The 22,102-nt window shown below is 49.9% G+C and overlaps 1 protein-coding gene and 1 long non-coding RNA gene across 2 annotated transcripts in view; one reads left to right on the top strand and one right to left on the bottom strand.

The window, feature by feature from the left end:
• TMEM237 (transmembrane protein 237) overlaps positions 1 to 11,091 on the bottom strand; it is a 78,978-nt gene extending 67,887 nt beyond the window's left edge. The window contains exons 1-2 of the mRNA XM_068127057.2: positions 11,051 to 11,091; positions 10,832 to 10,863 (exon numbers count right to left, since the gene is read on the bottom strand). Of these exons, the coding sequence (XP_067983158.2) occupies positions 10,832 to 10,863; positions 11,051 to 11,056 (38 nt within the window). The 5' untranslated portion in view covers positions 11,057 to 11,091. The remainder of the gene's footprint in view (positions 1 to 10,831; positions 10,864 to 11,050) is intronic.
• A 491-nt stretch (positions 11,092 to 11,582) lies between these two features.
• The window catches only part of LOC144893351 (uncharacterized), a 57,424-nt gene continuing 46,904 nt past the window's right edge, over positions 11,583 to 22,102 (top strand). Inside the window, exon 1 of the long non-coding RNA XR_013624428.1 lies at positions 11,583 to 11,681. This is a non-coding gene — a long non-coding RNA (uncharacterized LOC144893351). The remainder of the gene's footprint in view (positions 11,682 to 22,102) is intronic.

Genomic DNA, 22,102 nt, shown 5'->3' on the forward strand with positions numbered 1-22,102 from the left:
TTTTTGTCTGGAATGGGGCCCACAATGTCTGGATTCTGTGGATTTTTTTTTGTCTGAAATGGGGGCCATGTCTGGAATATGTGGATATTTTTTGTCTGGAATGGAGGCCACAATGTCTGGAATCTGTGGATATTTTTTTTGTCTGAAATGGGGGCCATGTCTGGAATATGTGGATATTTTTTGTCTGGAATGGAGCCCACAATGTCTGGATTCTGTGGATATTTTTTTTGTCTGAAATGGGGGCCATGTCTGGAATATGTGGATACTTTTTGTCTGGAATGGAGGCCACAATGTTTGGAATCTGTGGATATTTTTTCTGGTTCTATCCAGTGCCATATCATTATATAGTACTGTATAAGGAGGCATTATTCTATCAAATATCAGGAAAACATAACAGCAACAGTTCCACCTCAACCTGTTATTTAAATGGAATTTTCACAAATTTAGGTCCAACAAGGAGAAAAAGAAGACGTAAAATGTCATAGCCCCTGTGGTTTTAGTAATTTTGCTGTACGGAGTTAAAGGGCTAGCCCTTATTTAGAAGATTATACTTTATATTACTTTGGTCTGATTACAAAACAAAATCTTCTGCATAGGTATATGTACTCTCATATATTTTCTTTGTGTCAAGTTAGAACAAAATCAGCCCATGCATGTCCAATAAATGGTTGGGAACACGTTTAACAAAATGGCCACCAGTTGATCTTGGATCTGATCTCGAAAAAAAAGCATGTGCATATGTAAGCCATCATTCATTAATCTGTGTGCCAAGTTTGAACAAGATCGGTAAATTCACGTTCAATAAATGGTTGAGGTGTTCAATACCACTTTTCTTTTTTACAACACAAATGGCCGCCAGTGTACCAGTCAGCCATCTTTGATCAGATCGCAAAATAAAGTGAGGTGCAAATGTATGCCATTATGTACTGTACTTGTGCAAAGTTTGAACAAAAGCGGTCCATGCATGTCCGAGATAAGGCTGCAGACAAATGAACGCACGGAGACACAACCCATAAGCTTTCGTTTTGGGCCAAGTCCAATGGGGGCTAATAACTATGTGGGAAAAGGAAAATGATCATAAAGGAGGGTTGTGAGGGGGTGATTTATTTTGCCAAAAAAAGGAAAAGAAAAACGGAATAAATATTGTGAAAGACTAAAAAACAGCATGTTTGGATACATAAATGCTACTTTATTTGGATCTGTGGGTGGTAATAAAATACCAGAGCAAAGTCGAAGGCATGCCATGGCAAATACCCACATTTTGCACCAAAAGTTGAAAGATGGCAAAAAATTCCAACAGGAGGCAGGAATGACCAAATATAAATTTTTCAGTAAAAAAAATAAAAATCCATATTTCACATTGTGACCACTGTGACCTGAAGTCCCCGACAGGGGCACCCGACATATATGCAGTGCATTCAGAAAGTATTCAGACCCCTTCACTTTTTTCACATTTTGTTATGTTGCAGCCTTATGCTGAAATCGTTTAAATTCATTTTTTCCCTCATCAATCTACATTCAATACCCCATAATGACAAAGAGAAAACAGGATTTTAGAAAGTTTTGCAAATTTATGAAAAAGAAAAAACTGAAATATCACAATGACATAAGTATTCATACCCTTTGCTATGACACTTGAAATTTAGCTCAGGTGCCTCCCATTTCTCTTGATCATCTTTGAGATGTTTCTACACCTTGATTGGAGTCCACCTGTGGTAAATTCAATGGATTGGACATGATTTGGAAAGGCACACACCTGTCTGTATAAGGTCTCACAGCTGACAATGCATATCAGAGCAAAAACCAAGCTATGAGGTCGAAGGAACTGCCTGCAGAGCTCAGAGACAGGATTGTGTCGAGGCACAGTTCTGGGCTATATGGCAGAGTGGCCAGACGGAAGCCAAACAGTTCAATCTTGGCTTCATCAGACCACAGAATCTTGTTTCTCACAGTCTGAGAGTCCTTTAGGTGCTTTTTTGCAAACTCCAAGCGGGCTTTCATGTGTCTTTCACTGAGGAGAGGCTTCTGTCTGGCCACTCTGCCATAAAGCCCAGATCGGTGGAGTGTTGCAGTGATGGTTGTCCTTCTGGAAGTTTCTCCCATCTCCACACAGGATCTCTGGAGCTCAGCCAGACTGACCATCAGGTTCTTGGTCACTTCTATTACCAAGGCCCTTCCCCCCCGATTGCTCAGTTTGGACGGGCGGCCAGCTCTAGGAAGAGTCCTGGTTGTTCCAAACTTCTTCCATTTAAGAATTATGGAGGCCACTGTGCTCTTCGGAACCTTCAATGCAGCAGAGATTTTTTGTGGGCTTCATCAGATCTGTGCCTCAACACAATCCTGTCTCTGAGCTCTGCAGACAGTTCCTTCGACCTCATGGCTTGGTTTTTGCTCTGATATGCATCGTCAGCTGTGAGACCTTATACAGACAGGTGTGCCTTTCCAAATCATGTCCAATCCATTGAATTTACCACAGGTTGACTCCATTCAAGGTGTAGAAACATCTCAAAGATGATCAAGAGAAATGGGAGGCACCTGAGCTAAATTTCAAGTGTCATAGCAAAGGGTATGAACACTTCTGTGAATGTGATATTTCAGTTTTTTCTTTTTAATAAATTTGCAAAACTTTCTAAAATCCTGTTTTCTCTTTGTCATTGTGGGGTATTGAATGTAGATTGATGAGGGAAAAAATGAATTTAAACGATTTCAGCATAAGGCTGCAACATAACAAAATGTGAAAAAAGTGAAGGGGGTCTGAATACTTTCTGAATGCACTGTAGGTTAAAATACATTTATTTATTCATGCAGGTGTATGAATCAAATTGGCACCCCTTTATATGAACTCTTATAGAGCATTACTTGGTTCCTCCTAAGAACACAAGGGCAGTCCAGCATGCACACAATATTTTTTGAAAGTCACTTCTTTTGTATTGTTTGGCATTTTCCACAAGCTATGGAATGTCCCTTCTTTTCTATACTTTGCCACATGGCATATACCCTTATATAAAGGGGCCTTTTTATGCCCCTAGCATTTTTCCCAAGTGATCCTATTCTTGCACCTTCTTGCCATGTGGTGATGATAACGACGGCGTTTGGTGGATTTCTACACAACTGTTTAGGGGAAGATAGCATGATGGATGGACAGACGGAGCCGTTTACAATATGGGCCCCATTTTTTTTTCAAAAAGTGCGGTGCTAAAAAAGAAAAAGAAACATTAATTAGAACAAATAAAAAGAAATGTGAAAAAGCAGGAAAGTCCGTTCGTGGGGAAGCACAGTCCACACAGCATCAATATATGGTCCAAACATAAATCAAATGGAAGTTTTTGAGATATCATGTTAATGTAGCGGTTGCCGCTGAGCATACACAATCGCCTTACACCTGCCGAAGACGCAACCAGGGAACGATCACTGTACCGGGCTCGCCCAGGCCGCCCGGACATGCCCAGACGCGCCTTTCCTGGGCTCGCCCGGGCACGCCCGGTCTCGCCTTTCCCGGGCATGTCCAGACTCGCCTTTCCCGGGCTCGCCCAGGCCGCCCGGGGCAGCCCAGTCTCGCCTTTCCCGGGCATGCCCAGACTCGCCTTTCCCGGGCTCGCCCAGGCCGCCCGGGCACGCCCGGTCTCGCCTTTCCCGGGCATGTCCAGACTCGCCTTTCCCGGGCTCGCCCAGGCCGCCCGGGCACGCCCAGTCTCGCCTTTCCCGGGCAAATGCTCCGGCATGACGTGTTTGATTGCATATATATATATTGCTGCCCGATAAACGGGCTTTTCAGAGTACCCAAGTTTTGGTTTTGCTCAATAAAGAAACTCGGACGAATTCCCGTCTTTTGTCGCGTCAATTCTTTCGACTCGCGTAGGAGCACAGCTCCTTCACTGGTGACCCCCGACATGGATACGGCAGTTGCCCTTAAACTGCCTACCTTCTGGGAGGCTCACGCGGCGGTTTGGTTCGCCCAGGCGGACTCCCAGTTTGCCCTGCGAGGCATTACCGCCGACGACACCCGCTTCCACCATGTGGTAGCGGCACTCGGCTCCGCCACCGCGGCCCGCGCCCTGGGCCTCCTCCGGCACCCGCCAGCCGCTGACAAGTATGGCGCGATCAAGACGCTCCTCCTCGACGCATTCGCCCTCTCACCGGCAGAACGCGCACGACGCCTGCTCGACCTGCCCGAGCTCGGCGACACGCGCCCGTCCGAGCGAATGGACGACATGCTCTCGCTGCTCGGTGAGCACTCCCCGGATTTTCTTTTCCGAGAGCTGTTCCTCCGCCAGCTGCCTAGCCAGGTACGCTTCGCCCTGGCAGGCACGCAGATCACGGATCCCTGCGCCCTCGCCAGGGAAGCCGACAAGATCTCCTTGGCAGGCCAGCACATCGGGGCGGCTACCTGAAGCCCGCCGCCGTCCGAGGCGACGCCCATGGCGCTCGGTGCGGTTGGAGGCCGAACTGCTGGTGCAACTGGCGGCCGCCACGCCGCGCCGACCGCTTCCAACACGACGGCCGGGGCCTCCACCTGACCAGGCATGGTGTTATTACCACGCCAGGTTCGGACACAAGGCTCGGACATGCCGACCCCCGTGCACTTTCAGCAAGTCGGGAAACGGCCGGGCCAGCGTTCATTACCAGCCATGAGCGCCTGCCACTCGGGCAACTTGCTTTTCATCAAGGACAAAGCGTCCGGGCGGCGTTTCCTTTGTGACACCGGCGCCCAACTGAGCGTCATACCCGCCTCCGAGCAGGACAGGCAGACCGCCGTTTGCGGCCCCTCCTTGGTCGCTGCCAACGGATCGGCCATCCGCACCTTCGGCCCGTGCAACGTCACCCTCTGCTTCGGCAGCCAGCGCTTTAATTGGACCTTTGTGACGGCGAGCGTGCCCATGGCTTTGCTAGGCGCCGACTTCCTCTGCGTGCACGGGCTGCTGGTCGACGTCAAACGGCGTCGCCTTGTCAACGCCGAGACTTTCAGCTCCCTGGCATGCACGATGAGCAGCTCCGCGCCGACCGAACCAGCATGCGCCCTCCCGGCGGCGAACGAGTTCGCTCACCTGCTCGCAGAGTTCCCGGCCCTCACGCCCCCGACGTTTTCGGCCGTCGCAGTGAGAAATGGTATAGAGCACCACATACCAACTACGGGCCCGCCGGTCTACGCCAGAGCCCGCCGCCTCAACCTGGCCAAGCTCGCCGTGGCAAAGGCCGAGTTCGACGCGTTGGGGCACCTCGGCATCGTGCGGCGCTCCGATAGCGCGTGGGCCTCGCCACTGCACATCGTGCCGAAGCCGGGGGGCGGCTGGCGCCCATGTGGCGACTACCGCCGCCTCAACGACGTTACCACCCCCGACAGGTATCCGGTCCCGCACATCCAGGACTTTTCTGCCCGTTTGGCGCGGCGGGTCATTTTCTCGAAAATTGACTTAATACGGGGATACCACCAGGTACCTGTCAGGCCGGCCGACGTCCCAAAAACGGCCGTCATCACGCCGTTCGGCCTGTTCGAATTCCTGAGGATGCCGTTTGGCCTCAAGAACGCGGCCCAGGCGTTCCAGCGCTTGATGGACGGCATGCTGCGCGACCTGCCGTTCCTCTTCGTCTACCTGGACGACATCCTCATCGCCAGCACGTCCCGGGCCGAGCACCTCCTCCACCTCCGAACACTGTTCGGGCGCCTCAGCGAGCACGGCTTAATCATCAACGCGGCCAAATGCCACTTCGGCACGACGGCCGTTGACTTTTTGGGCCACCACATCACCAGGAACGGAGCCGTGCCGCTGCCAACCAAGGTCGAGGCCATCACCGAGTTCCCGCGTCCCCGCTCCATCAAGGCCCTGCAGGAGTTCCTCGGCATGGTGAATTTCTACCACCGTTTCGTGCCCCGCGCTGCTCAGCTCATGCGGCCCCTTTACGAAGCCCTCCGGGGCAAGCCGGCCAAGCATGACGTCGTCTGGTCCGCAGCCATGGACGCGGCATTCACAGGCGCAAAGCTGGCCCTCGCCGACGCAACGCTACTTGCTCACCCGGTGCTCGACGCTCCCATCGCCCTCACTACGGACGCCTCCGACTACGCGGTGGGCGCCGTACACAAACAATGGGTGAACGGGGTTTGGCAGCCGCTCGCTTTTTTTAGCCGGCAACTCCGGCCGAACGAGCTAAAATATAGCACATTTGACCGAGAGCTCCTCGGTCTATACCTGGCCGTTCGCCATTTCCGCCACCTCCTGGAGGGCTGCCCATTCACGGCTTTCGTCGACCACAAGCCATTGGTTTACGCGATGGCCAAAGTCACGGAGCCGTGGTCGGCCCGCCAGCAGCGCCACCTCTCCGCCGTGTCGGAGTTTACCACGGACATCCGGCACGTCGCCGGAAAAGACAACGCCGTGGCCGACTGTCTTTCTCGGGCCAGCGCGAACGCGGTCCACCTCGGCGTGGACTTCGCGCTCATGGCGGCCGACCAGACCACCGACACCACGGTGCAAGCCCTCCGGGTGGCGGACACGGGCCTCCGCCTGGCCGACGTCCCCTTCGCGGACACTGTCCTGCTCTGCGACGTCTCCCAAGGCCAGCCTCGCCCCGTCGTGCCCGTTACCTGGCAGCGCCGCGTTTTCGCCTCCCTCCACGGCCTTTCCCACCCGGGCCGGAAAGCTTCCCAGAAGCTGGTGTCGGTGCGTTTCGTCTGGCACGGACTTCGACGGGACGTCCGCGATTGGGCCAACGCCTGCACGGCCTGCCAGCAGGCCAAGGTCCACCGCCACACCCAGGCCCCGCTGGCACCTTTCACCGTGCCCGAACGGCGTTTCGACCACGTCAACGTGGACCTGGTGGACCCCCTTCCCCCATCACGAGGTTTCACACACCTGCTCACCATGGTGGACAGGACCACCAGGTGGCCGGAGGCCGTTCCCCTCGTTTCCACCACCACCGCCGACGTGGCGCAGGCTTTCATCGCCACCTGGGTCGCCCATTTCGGCGCACCGGCGGACATCTCTTCGGACCGTGGTCCGCAGTTCACCTCCGAGCTGTGGGGCGCGGTCGCCCGCAACCTGGGGGGGGGGTCAAGCTCCACCGTACCACGGCCTACCACCCCCAAGCCAATGGGTTGTGCGAGCGTTTTCACCGCTCCATGAAGGCCGCGCTCATGGCCGGCCTTCAGGACGGCGGTTGGGCCGACCGGCTGCCGTGGGTCCTTTTGGGCCTCCGCACGGCCCCCAAGGAGGACCTCCAGGCGTCCACCGCCGAGCTCGTCTACGGCCAGCCGCTACGCGTCCCGGGCGAGTTCGTGCCCGACGCTACCAGTCCCTGGTCCGCAGCTCGCCAGCGCTCGGACCTCCAGGAGGCCGCCCGACGGTTTGCCCCCGTGCCAACGTCCCGCCACGGTGGCCCCCAGTCCTACGTCCCCCCAGCGCTTCGCACAGCGGAGTACGTTTTTGTGCGTCATGACGCACACCGGGGGCCACTCTGGCCGCCGTACGACGGGCCCTTCCGGGTCCTGCGACGGGACGACAAGTCTTTCGTCGTCGACGTCGGCGGCAGGTCGGACCGGATTTCGGTGGACCACCTCAAGCCGGCGCACGTGGACGTCGACCAACCACCACGGTTGGCCCTTCTCTTTGATTTCTTCTGTAAATTATTTTATTATCCTTCCTTCTCCTTGGTTACTTTTGGTTGTAAATAGCAAATAAATTATATCCGTATTCCATACTTCTGTCTTCTTCTTCTTCACATCCTTCGCTTTAGTCTTTTCCCCATTGAATATCTGTGACGCGATTTTGGCCAACGTTCAGGAATCGGGTTAGTCGGGGTAACTGTTCGGGCGCGGCGGCCATCCGCTCGGCAAACACCATCCTAGCCGTGTCCGTATCAATTGCAGTGAGGCCGCCCCCCGTCCACGGTTCCCCCCGCTCGACCACCCACCACCACACCGGACCCCCCCCCCCCCCACGACCCTCCAGGGGTCGCTTCGGCCGGGTCATCAGGACCCCCCTTAAATTGACCCTGCCGGTGCAAGTCGATTCTGGGGGGGCGCGTGTAGCGGTTGCCGCTGAGCATACACAATCGCCTTACACCTGCCGAAGACGCAACCAGGGAACGATCACTGTACCGGGCTCGCCCAGGCCGCCTGGACATGCCCAGACGCGCCTTTCCCGGGCATGCCCAGACTCGCCTTTCCCGGGCTCGCCCAGGCCGCCCGGGCAAGCCCGGTCTCGCCTTTCCCGGGCATGTCCAGACTCGCCTTTCCCGGGCTCGCCCAGGCCACCGAGTCTCACCTTTCCGGGGCATGCCCAGACTCGCCTTTCCCGGGCTCGCCCAGGCCGCCCGGGCACGCCCAGTCTCGCCTTTCCCGGGCAAACGCTCCGGCGTGACGTGTTTGATTGCATATATATATTGCTGCCCGATAAACGGGCTTTTCAGAGTACCCGAGTTTTGGTTTTGCTCAATAAAGAAACTCGGACGAATTCCCGTCTTTTGTCGCGTCAATCCTTTCGACTCGCGTAGGAGCACAGCTCCTTCATTAATATCGTTTTTGGCCCCATCTCTCGATGGTGAAGAATCACTTAAAAAATTATTGTATCCGAATCCATATTCAAATCTTCACACACACAACCTGTCCACCAAGTTCCGTCCGAATGCATCCACAAATTGTTGATATCCTGCTCACAGACAGACAGACAAGGGTGAAACCATAACCTCCATCCACCTTCATAGTGGAGGTAAACATGGATATCTTATACAGAGTTGTTAACCTATGGAATGGTTTTGTGGAGAAGGTCAAGGACAATTAATAGAGTTAAACTGGAGTTGGATAATTACTTAGAAACAATGAATATACGTATATGGATATAGGGACAATGGTAAGAATGTTACGTTGCTCAAGATTTTCCAGTACAGGTGCGATTGAGCTGCCATGTCAGATTGTTTTGTACGTGTATCGTGCCAAGTGGGAATAGTCTAGTAGGAAGACTTGGTCCCCCTGCACCCCCCGGAGATATACTTCTAATCAGTGTTTCTAGATTGGAAAAAATGTGTAGAAAATGACTAGCTATGGCCCCAAGCTGAAAAAATGTCCCACATACCATTTTTATGCAAATTACTGCTGCAAATTTTATGCAAATTTTTGATGAGGAGTAGAGTTGAGGGGTCTTTGAGGGCTTCATCGAGGTGCTCTCGGTTGCAAGACTGGGTCATTCTGAGAAGCACAGCAGGGTCAGAGATCATGATGTTCTCCTCCTCAGTGAATCTCTCCATCAACAGCCTCTCCATTGCCTCACACACTGTTTTGAGGCAAAAGAGGGACTTTGCGTAGGCCTTTCCACTGAGAACACCTTTGAGAGATCCACTTGTTACTAGTTGTGCCTCAAAGAGAATCTCTGCATATCCAGAACCACGCATCTTGTGTCCAGTGAGCATCCCGATGTAGTTCATGGATGTGTGGAAGGGTCCAATCGTTACTACATGACTAGCAAATTCATTTGGCCAGCGCCAGATGATGGGAAGGGCTTTCATGCAGACACCCAGATCAAATGTATTCAGGACCCATCTCTGACCCACCTCAGCAGTTGCTGCCTCGGAACGCTTCAGTAGCTCACGAACAACTGCGTTGTCTGTGATCGGTTGGTGGATAGGCGTGCAGTAGTCGACTGTTGATTTGCTGGGTGGGGGAGAACCAGTTGCAGAGGTGAAACCCCCTAGCCCAGGCACAGGCTGCAGGCCATTGCCATGCCATGCAGGCACCAGGCACAGACCGATCACAGACAACGCAGTTGTTCGTGAGCTACTGAAGCGTTCCGAGGCAGCAACTGCTGAGGTGGGTCAGAGATGGGTCCTGAATACATTTGATCTGGGTGTCTGCATGAAAGCCCTTCCCATCATCTGGCGCTGGCCAAATGAATTTGCTAGTCATGTAGTAACGATTGGACCCTTCCACACATCCATGAACTACATCGGGATGCTCACTGGACACAAGATGCGTGGTTCTGGATATGCAGAGATTCTCTTTGAGGCACAACTAGTAACAAGTGGATCTCTCAAAGGTGTTCTCAGTGGAAAGGCCTACGCAAAGTCCCTCTTTTGCCTCAAAACAGTGTGTGAGGCAATGGAGAGGCTGTTGATGGAGAGATTCACTGAGGAGGAGAACATCATGATCTCTGACCCTGCTGTGCTTCTCAGAATGACCCAGTCTTGCAACCGAGAGCACCTCGATGAAGCCCTCAAAGACCCCTCAACTCTACTCCTCATCAAAAATTTGCATAAAATTTGCATAATTTTGCATAAAATTTGCAGCAGTAATTTGCATAAAAATGGTATGTGGGACATTTTTTCAGCTTGGGGCCATAGCTAGTCATTTTCTACACATTTTTTCCAATCTAGAAACACTGATTAGAAGTATATCTCCGGGGGGTGCAGGGGGACCTAGTCTTCCTACTAGACTAGGAATGCTTAGTTCGTTTTTATTTCTGTAGTTCGGAAAAAGGAGAGGTGCAGCACAGGGATAGCGTTAATTGGCTCCCTGGGTCGTCTTATAGATGGCACGAACTTGATGGACCGAGCGGCCTCTTCCTGCCTGGGTTTCCTCCTGCACCCCAATGTGTTGTTTTTATCTTTATGTCACCAAAAGCTACAGCTTGAATCTCGCTGTCTGCGCATGCGCACTGCAACAAGCGCAAAAATGCTGTACGTATATCGCATGGTATCCTCTGCCGTTTTCTAATATACCAATAAGTGCGGAGTCACTTTATTAACACCATCTTTGACATCACAATGCAATTACAAGCCAAATTTGAGACGTGGACCGTTGAATCAATATGGCAAAATCGGCGGATTCAATCATCAGGCGACTTACCCTGGTAACGGTGGCAACGCTCTCGGAAAAGGCTGCAAAGCAAACAAAACGAGGGTTTTGAGGATCACACGCATTACGCTCATAGGTTTACCTCACAAACCGTTGTCTAATCGCAGTATGTACATACAGTCAAACACATTTATTTATGGGTACAAAATTACAGACGCCAGTTTTACTGAAAAAGTTCCAAACACGGGACGTCTCCACGGATTCCCTCACCTCCATGCTACTAAAATCGTTAAGAGCAGCAGACGCAGTTGGGTTTCCTTTCCGAATGTCTCATATAATAGACTTTTTCCATTAGCGGTCTTAAAATAAAATTTGGGAAAATATACCTTTACGTTATACCATTTTTAGGTAACAATAATAATTTATGAACAATAAAACACCAGAAAAACCGTTATTAAAACGACTATTCTAACTATACACCGCCCATAACACTGACGCAAAACGCAACTTCAAACACATTTAAAGGGTTATGTTTTAAGCATCAGCGAATATCGTCTATAGCTATCTGCATTGCAGATAAAACATTGTATTTATATGTGCCGTATATTTATTATGTACGCAAATATGCCAATGTAGGAGCTGTGCTCCCACGTAATCGGAAGAATGGACGCGACAAAAAGCTGGAATTCGTCCGAGTTTCTTTATTGAAACAAAACAACTCGGGTACTCTGAAAAGCCCTTTTATCGGGCAGCAATATATATACACATTATCCCGGAGCGTTTGCCCGGGAAAGGCGAGAGGGGGCATGCCCGGGCGTCCCGGACGAGGCCTGGCAAGTTGAGAGCGGGCCTGCCCGGGCGTCCTGGATGAGCCCGGCATGGTGATCGCTCCGCGTCCTTGGTAGGTGCAAGGCGATTGTGTAAACCCAGCGGTAGCCGCTACAACAAAACATTTAACCCTTACCCCTCCACCGTTGGAGTTTGGAGGAGTTTGATAACCACCCTCCCCCTATCCCCCATCGCCCCCTGCCTCTCCAATCCAAACTAGAGAGAGCATTGAACATCTTACCCTGCGCAGTTTTGAGCAAAAGGATATGGGAAGGGTCTTTAAAAGGCTTGCTTTGCGTTTTGAACTAAACAAACAGCGCTTGGCATCACCATATTTGCTTGAATGTCAGTTACTCTGCCCTCGAGGTAATATCTATCTATAATTCCAGTAATCTCTGTGTGTGTGTGTGTGTGTGTGTCTGTCTGTGTGTTTGTTTGTCTGTGACCGCTGTTTCTCGACAACCACGGGTCCGATATACTTGAAACTTGCCAGGTATATTGCTGGGGACCCGAGGATGTGCCTTTTCAAGGTTTCATATTAATCGGACAATTACTTACCGAGATATGTCCAAAAAACGCTTCAACCAATCAGAGAGCAGCGAGCTATCACGTGTGCCGAACCGTTAATGCAATGCAAGCGTTAATGCGTTAATGCAAGGCTTTTCGTTTTTTTCCCTCTTCTCTTTCTACTTTTCCTTGCGATTAAATTGCAAACAGCCAAAATACGTTGGCGCTAATTGAATAATTGGCCATTAACACTAAAATAATCGTAACTGCGATATGCCAACTTCCGGACAGTGCAGCCTTCCATGTTGTTGTTGTTTGCAGCAGCTGTTTGCAGCAAGGGAAGGCTTTTCTTTTTCCCCCTCTTCTCTTTCTACTTTTCCTTGCGATTAAATTGCAAACAGCCAAAATACGTTGGCGCTAATTGAATAATTGGCCATTAACACTAAAATAATCGTAACTGCGATATGCCAACTTCCGGACAGTGCAGCCTTCCATGTTGTTGTTGTTTGCAGCAGCTGTTTGCAGCAAGGGAAGGCTTTTCTTTTTCCCCCTCTTCTCTTTCTACTTTTCCTTGCGATTAAATTGCAAAAAACCAAAATACGTTGGCGATAATTGAATAATTGGGCATTAATAGATAGATAGATAGATATGCGATATGCGAACTTCCGGACAGTGTAGACTTCACTTCCGGCCTTACGGAAGTGCTCTATACTTACCGGCTATATACTTATTACTTACTGTCTATCTTATAGATAGATTGTAGATAAAGACAATGCCCCAATCGAGTCGTCGTTTACGAGAACGAAGGAACGAAGCTGCACGTAGTGCACGCGCAATGGAATCTGACGAGGAACGAGCTGCTCGCCTGGCACGCGACGTTACGCGCGTGACACGGCGTCGTGCAGCTGAAAGGGATGAAGAACGGACTGCTCGCTTGGCAGACAACACTGGACGCGTGGCAAGTCGTCGTGCAGCTGAAACGGCTGAAGAACGGACTGATCGCTTGGCAGACAACACTGGACGCGTGGCAAGTCGTCGTGCAGCTGAAACGGCTGAAGAACGGACTGATCGCTTGGCAGACAACACTGGACGCATGTCAAGGCGTCGTACAGAAGAAACTGCTGAAGAACGCGCTGCTCGCTTGACACGCGACGTTACGCGCGTGACTGGGCGTCGTGCAGCTGAAACTGCTGAAGAACGCGCTGCTCGCTTGACACGCGACGTTACGCGCGTGACAAGGCGTCGTGCAGCTGAAACGGATGAAGATCGGACTGCTCGCTTGGCAGACAACACTGGACGCATGACAAGGCGTCGTGCAGCTGAAACGGATGAAGATCGGACTGCTCGCTTGGCAGACAACACTGGACGCATGACAAGGCGTCGTGCAGCTGAAACGGATGAAGATCGGACTGCTCGCTTGGCAGACAACACTGGACGCATGACAAGGCGTCGTGCAGCTGAAACGGATGAAGATCGGACTGCTCGCTTGGCAGACAACACTGGACGCATGACAAGGCGTCGTGCAGCTGAAACGGATGAAGATCGGACTGCTCGCTTGGCAGACAACACTGGACGCATGACAAGGCGTCGTGCTGAAGAAATCCCTCACCAGCGAGAAGACCGGCAAGTAAGGGATGCCCTGCGTCATGAGGCTGTACACCGTGTGAGACTGGAGCAGGCTCACCATGACAATCGCAACCTTGCTCGATTCGATGATACCGATTTCTTCCGAGAGGTCCTTCATGGTGAGTACAGGCACGCGTTGAGCAGGACCTCAATATTTCAATGCCCTAAATGCTCGCATTGTGCTGCTTTGGTGTGGCATGAGGAGAGAAGAGGATTTTGCTGCAACCACGGCAAGGTCGTTCTTATGCATGATCCTACGAATCCAAAACCCGGTTCAATTCCATCACAACCTCCAGATGCTATTAAAAACCTTTTCCTTAACCAGGACTTTGTGAAGCACGCGAAACAGTACAACAACGCGCTGGCAATGGCAAGTATCGGTGTCCGAGAGATACGTATGCCTGGCTTCAATCCTGGAGTGCGCATACAAGGTAAGGTTTACCATTACATTGGTGCTCCTCTTGCCGATCTGGGTTGTACCCCACGCTTTGCTCAGATCTACTTTCACGATCCAGCCCATGAGCTGGATTATCGTCGTGCCCACACCTCGAACAGTGGCCTGAATGAACAGTTTTTGCTAAGAGCACAACAGGCCATTCATGAGTGCAACCCATACGTCCAGCAATTCAAATCAGCCATTGAGTATGTGGTTCATAATGATAGCGCCAATGAACTGAATATTGTGTTAACAGGTCGCACGCGGCGCCGAGACCTTCATCATGGTACCGTCAACCTTCCCTCAGCAGACAGCGATGTGGCTGTCATTGCTCCAGGGGCTATGACAACTGAGCAGTTTGGAAGGCTGGCAGTCGCTGTTCACCTCAGGGGAGGAGGTTTACAGACAATAGACGCCATGCATCCAGCGTATGACCCACTATCATACATACTTCTGCTACCCTGCGGCTCTCAGGGGTACCACACTGAGTTGGCAGGGACTACGCCAACAACTTTCTACCGCTACCATCTACAAGTACGTGATCCTACTCATCACTTCAATCTACTGCTTCGTGGTGGAAGGTTGACACAGCAGTACGTATGCGACATGATGGCAAAAATTGAGTCACACCGTCTCACTTGGATTCGCTGCAACCAGAAGTCAATTAAGGCAGAAAAGTATAAGATCATCGTTGATGCGTTAAACAGTGATGCTGAGGTGCTACCTGGACGCCTCACCATTCTGCCTCCGTCAATTTATGGGTCGCCACGTTGGTATGCCAAAGAGTTTCAGGATGCAATGGCTTTAGTCCGAGTCAAGGGAAAACCAGACTTTTTCCTAACTTTCACCTGCAACCCAAAGTGGCCAGAAATTAAAGCATCGGTTTTTGAGGGTCAGCCACCCAATGCAAGACCTGATATCATCGCCCGGGTGTTTCATATGAAGGTGGAAGCACTCCTCGCAGACCTCCTCAAGCATGACATCTTGGGGCATGTGGACGCTTACGTGATGGTGAAGGAAACGCAAAAGCGTCACCTTCCCCATATACACATGCTCCTGACCGTGGTACCTCGCGACAAGCCCAGAACACCTGCAGATGTCGATCGCGTGGTCTCTGCTGAGATTCCTGACAGCCTCACAAATCCGGAACTACACCGTATTGTGACATCACACATGATTCACGGCCCCTGTGGGGAATGGAACATCTTGAGCCCTTGCATGGCAGACCGGAAGTGCACAAAGGACTATCCCAAAGCCCTACGTCAAACGACAAGCTTCTCTGATGACTCCTATCCCCTGTACAGAAGACGGGCAGAAGCAGCACCTGGTGATCCCATCATGAAGACAATACGAGGCGGTGCTAACGTATTAGTTAACAATGCATGGGTTGTGCCTTACAATCCATATATTGTCCTCAGGTACGATGCTCACATCAACCTTGAGATCGTCTGTGCTGTCACCTGTGTCAAGTACCTGTACAAATACCTTGAAAAGGGCCCGGACCAGTGCCTGGTCAGACTAGAGCCTCATGAGAGGATGCGAGAGGCATTACGACATGATGAAGTGGCACGCTACGAACTAGGGCGTTACATCACCGCATCTGAGGGATACTGGCGCATATACGATTTCCCCATTCAACGCAAATACCCACCAGTCGAGATGCTGGCACTCCATCTACAGGATGAGCAGGTGATCACGTTCACTGACGAAGGTGCCATACAGAACGTGGCAGAGTCAGGACCCCCTGCAACAACCCTCACCGCCTTTTTCGAAGCCATGAATCTCCATCCACACATGCGTCATGTTCTATATCCAGATGTATTCCAGCACTTCACCTACTTGAGGAAAAGGTTTCAATTGCGGAAGAGAAGGCTGAGTTTCCAGGATAACCGTAAGGCTGATACGGTTGGGCGGCTCCCCATTATTCCCGTCAACTCCCATACTGCCGAGTTGTACTATCTCCGCATGCTACTGTACCGCGTGCCTGGCCCCACATGCTTTCTGGATCTCCGTCGTGTTGGTGGTAGGGTCATGGAGACCTATCTGGCAGCCTGCATTGCATATGGCATCGTTGACAATGACCAGGAGGTGGATTCTGTTATGGAAGAGGCTGCAAATATTGCTTTTGGCCCTGCAGTCCGCGAAGTATTTGCCAACATGCTCATATTCGTTCTCAGAGGCAACCACGTGCAGTTCTGGGAAAGGCACAAGTATGTGCTGTGCGAGGACTTCATGCGTGCTGCAGGTGTGAATGTTCCAAATGGACGCATTGTGAGTGCAGTGCTACTAGAGCTGAGGAACAAAGTTGAGTGCCACGGCTTTTCGCTCAGTAGGACCTTTGGCCTTCCTGAGCCTGACCCAGTTCATTTCCAGTCTCGCATTCCGCGCGTCATCGAGCACGAAACAGTGCACAATATAGGAGAACTTGAGGCTCACATCGCTCAAACAGAGTGCCTTCTTAATGACGAGCAGCGCGTTGTTGTCGATACAGTGATGTGGAGTGTGGAACACGGACATGGCTGCATGCTTGCTGTTGATGCAAGTGGTGGGACTGGGAAAACCTTCACATTGTCTCATATACTCAACAAAGTGCGCGCAATGGGCAAAGTGGCTCTTGCAACTGCTGCAAGTGGTATTGCAGCTACGCTGCTGCCTAAAGGGGCCACCTTCCATAGTAGGACCAAGTGTCCTCTCATTCTCACTGATGAGTCCACTTGCAACATCAGTGAAAATGACACCACTGCAGCACTCATACGCATGACTAATCTGATGGTGGTGGATGAGGTTTCAATGATGGATCGTCGCGCATTGGAAGCAGCAGATCGAACATTCCAGTGGCTTCGGGGCTCCGAGGAACCATTTGGCGGCATCGCAATGGTTTTCAGTGGTGACTGGAGGCAAATCCTTACTGTTGTGCCACACGGTAGCCGTATTGACATAGTTGGAAGGTGCTTCAAGAGCTCATACCTGTGGAGAAAAGTGCAGATTCTTCGTCTCAGAGTAAACATGAGGATCATGCAGGGTGCTGGAGAACAACAGGACGAATCTGCTTTTGCAAAATTCCTGCTGGATCTGGGTGAAGGGAAGATTCCTGTCAATCCAGAAGAGGGTGAATTTGCTATTGAGCTCAGGGAACCGCTCATTCTTCCTGGTGAAAAACTTCAGGATATTGTCACTTGGGTGTACGAAGACTTGCATAACAACATTAGCAACCCCAAGTGGCTTTGCGAGCGTGTTATACTATGTCCGACCAATTCTGAAGTCGATCAGGTAAATGCCTACATGACGACCATATTTCCAGGGGAGGAACATGTTTGCTGTAGCGTCGATACAGCGGAATCTGAGGGTGATCATTTGTATCCGCCTGAGTTCCTGAACACCCTCTGTCCATCTGGTATGCCGCCACATCGTATCTCTCTCAAGGTGGGTATGGTCATCATGCTGCTGCGAAACTTCGACCAGCAGAGCGGGCACTGCAATGGCTCAAGGTACATCATACTTCAGATCCTTCCAAATCTGTTGGTTGCACAATCTGTGATGGGTGTCAATTCTGGACGCACATTGCTCATTCCACGCATAACCTTGAGTCCATCTGACAACATGTTCCCGTTCACTCTGCGGCGTCGGCAGTTTCCGGTACGACCCTGCTTTGCCATGACTGTGAATAAATCCCAAGGACAGTCGCTACACCATGTTGGGATCTTCTGCTCACGAGACTTCTTCAGCCATGGTCAGTTCTACGTGGCGGCCAGTAGGGTTGGCAGATCCAGCAGCCTCCGCATTCTTGCCCTGGACGAGGAAACAAAGAAGAAGCGCCGTTTCCTCAGCAACGTTGTTTATGAAGAGGTGCTAACGAGATAAAGGTGTGTACAATGGACATGTAGGCAATTTTTATTATTATTTATTTATTGAAGAACAATTGTTTCGAACGAATTCTTCAAAAATAGTGCACAACTTCTTTTGGCAGTCGTACACCATGTTGGGATCTCCTGGAGAGGTGCCGTTTCCTCACCAATGTTGTTTATGAAGAGCTGCTAACGACATACAGGTGTGTACATGTGGACAATTCTTATTATTTATTTATTGATTGAAGAAACATTGTTTCGCAAAGAATTCATCAAAATAAGTGCACAACTTCTTTTGGCAGTTGTACACCATGTGAGGATCTCCTGGAGAAGTGCCGTTTCCTCAGCAATGTTGTTTATGAAGAGCTGCTAACGACATACAGGTGTGTACATGTGGACAATTCTTATTATTTATTTATTGATTGAAGAAACATTGTTTCGCAAAGAATTCATCAAAATAAGTGCACAACTTCTTTTGGCAGTTGTACACCATGTGAGGATCTCCTGGAGAAGTGCCGTTTCCTCAGCTATGTTGTTTATGAAGAGCTGCTAACGACATACAGGTGTGTACATGTGGACAATTCTTATTTTTTCTTTTTTGCTTGAGGAAAAATTGTTACGAAAAAATTTCATCAAAATAAGTGCACTACTTCTTTTGCCAGTTGTACACCATGTGAGGATCTCCTGGGGAAGTGCCGTTTCCTCAGCTATGTTGTTTATGAAGAGCTGCTAACGACATACAGGTGTGTACATGTGGACAATTCTTATTTTTTATTTTTTGCTTGAGGAAAAATTGTTACGAAAAGATTTCATCAAAATAAGTGCACTACTTCTTTTGCCAGTTGTACACCATGTGAGGATCTCCTGGAGAAGTGCCGTTTCCTCAGCAATGTTGTTTATGAAGAGCTGCTAACGACATACAGGTGTGTACATGTGGACAATTCTTATTATTTATTTATTACTTGAAGAAAAATTGTTACGAAAAGATTTCATCAAAATAAGTGCACAACTTCTTTTGGCAGTCGCTACACCATGTTGGGATCTTCTGCCCAAGGGCCTTCTTCAGCCATTGCCAGTTCTACGTGGCGACCTCTAGGGTTGGCAGTTCCAGCAGCCTCCGCATTCTTGCCCAGGACGAGGAAACAAAGAAGAAGCCCGTACGTGGTGCCTTATGAAGTGGTGCTAACGACATAAAGGTGTGTACAATGTACATGTAGACAATTTTTATTATTCTTTGTTTGGGAGGGAGATGGGAGGGTGATGGGGCAGGGTGATGGGAGGATGATGGCAGGGTGATGGGAGGGTGATGGCAGGGTGATGGGAGGGTGATGGCAGAGGGTGATGGCAGAGGGTGATGGGAGAGTGATGGGAGGGTGATGGGGGGAAGATGGGAGGGTGATGTGGCAGGGTGCTGTGGCAGGGTGATGGCAGGGTGATGGCAGAGGGTGGTGGCAGAGGGTGGTGGGGGGGAGATGGCAGGGTGATGGGAGGGTGATGGGAGGGTGATGGCAGGGTGATGGGAGGGTGATGGCAGGGTGATGGGAGGGTGATGGCAGAGGGTGATGGCAGAGGGTGATGGGAGAGTGATGGGAGGGTGATGGGGGGAAGATGGGAGGGTGATGTGGCAGGGTGCTGTGGCAGGGTGATGGCAGGGTGATGGCAGAGGGTGGTGGCAGAGGGTGGTGGGGGGGAGATGGCAGGGTGATGGGAGGGTGATGGGAGGGTGATGGCAGGGTGATGGGAGGGTGATGGCTGGGTGATGGGACGGTGATGGCAGAGGGTGATAGCAGAGGGTGATTGCAGAGGGTGATGGCAGAGGGTGATGGCAAAGGGTGGTGGCAGAGGGTGGTGGGAGGGAGATGGCAGGGTGATGGGAGGGTGATGGGAGGGTGATGGGGGGGAGATGGGAGGGTGATGGGGCAGGGTGATGGGGCAGGGTGATGGGGCTGGGTGATGGCAGGGTGATGGCAGGGTGATGGGAGGGTGATGGCAGGGTGATGGAAGGGTGATGGCAGAGGGTGATGGCAGAGGGTGATGGCAGAGGGTGATGGCAGAGGGTGATGGCAGAGGGTGATGGCAGAGGGTGATGGCAGAGGGTGATGGCAGAGGGTGATGGCAGAGGGTGATGGCAGAGGGTGATGGCAGAGGGTGATGGCAGAGGGTGATGGCAGAGGGTGATGGCAGAGGGTGATGGCAGAGGGTGATGGCAGGGAATTAACATTAACGAATAACATTTGTAATGTAATAATTTGTAATAATTTGTAGTAATAGATATAATAATAATAACGAATTCTGCTCTGTTTCAATTCTGTTTCAATTTGCTGATATGCTTTGCAAACCTTTTTTTTTTTTAACTATTTTAAAACTAATACAATTCGAACATGGAATACATACTGACACTGCACTTTCAGGTCTCCTACAAATCCTACCCTGTCGCCTCACCGTGGCGTAGGAGTGGCAATGGTCAATGGCATCGAATGTCATGGCTAGCAAAGACAGGGAGGTACACTTGATTTAAATTTGGAAATTGTTTTTTTTTTTTTTTTGGCCACGGAACGGGCACCCACGTACGGGCACGTCCTAGTATTTCAAATTCCTGCAAAACAGAAGGTTGAAAGTGCCAAGAAGATTATTTGTGTTCAACAGAGTTCAAGTATATAATTCAATTGAAATAAAATAAAGATTTTAAAGGTTGTAAAAATGAAAAAAAGAAGAAATACTTTTGAAAGTTTACCACCATTGATGCACCGTCTTTTACACCACCTTAAATTAGTTATTCCTCCCTGTTGTTTGTGTCCTTTATGACGCCGCTGGAAACAGCAAATTTCCTGTTTGGAATGATTTTCAATTTTGTTTATCTGCCAGACATACTAAAAAAAATCGTACCCGTGGTCAAAGGAAGTGGTTCAGTTTGGCATTTTTAATATGAAATAGGCAAAACCAAAAGACGAACGAAACACATTAGAATTACCCTTTGGAATCACCCTTTGGAACCCATTAAAATTATCATTTAGAACCCTTTAGAAGTAGAACCCTTTAGAATTAAACACGGTGGGTTAGAAAGGTTCTCCTTCATTATTGACGGATGGATGGAAGGAAGGACATAGCCAAATATTGAAGCGGCCTCACCACTTAAAAATTATCTTCCTCCTCTCTGTGGATGCGCAATCGGGATGAGATTCCGTACCTTTTGCCAATTTCAGAGCCAAAGTACGGCTAAACTGCAGGTTCATGTTCCGATTCATGCACTACAATATTCAAAATATAACATGCAATTGAAATTAAGTAGTTCCTCGAACATAGACTGACATTTGTGCTCTGTGGACAGATAGACAGACAAAGTGAACCAATTTATTACTTAACCCCACTTTTTGCTTTATGTACGCAGGGAACTCATTTCTCCTGATCAAAGAGCATGCTGCCAAAGCTTCCTCCACAAATAGAATTAGGGCTTGTTCTCAATAACAGAGTAGTTAACAGAATAACAGAGTAGTGTACATTTTCTTCATAAATCACAAGTAAAAAGCTTAATGAATTTTAGCCCATGAATATATTCAACGTGAATAATCATATGAAATTATGAAAATTATGAAATAAGTCAAAAAAAGAACTAGAACAACACTCTTCGACGTCACGACATCGACCGATATGCCTCCGCCCACATTATTACATCATTATAATACTTCTACCAAGTTTGCTTTAAATCCATACAGCTGTTCTCAAGTTGTCACATTTTTACCTGACATGACATCTGACCCCAAAATTTAATCAGTTCATGTTTACATCATTATACATACCTGTACCAAGTTTGATTTAAATCCATTCAGCTGTTCTCAAGTTATCACATTTTTACCTGACATGATCTCTGACCGTTGGCCTGTGACCCAAAAAAATTAAAGTTGGAGATGGATGTAAAATTACTATGTGAGCTGTTAGAGCTCTTCAAGATGAAGAAAATGAGCCATAGATGACCCTTCTAGCATGTCTGTAAGCAAAGTTATGGCCAAAAGCGTATCAGCAATTTTCCGCATCAGTGGCCGTTATTTATCATATAAATATGGAATCCATATCTGTGACCGA

Source organism: Myxine glutinosa, chromosome 1, assembly GCF_964187855.1.
Source record: "Myxine glutinosa chromosome 1, kmMyxGlut1.1, whole genome shotgun sequence".
NCBI classification, from domain to species: Eukaryota; Metazoa; Chordata; class Myxini; order Myxiniformes; family Myxinidae; genus Myxine; species Myxine glutinosa.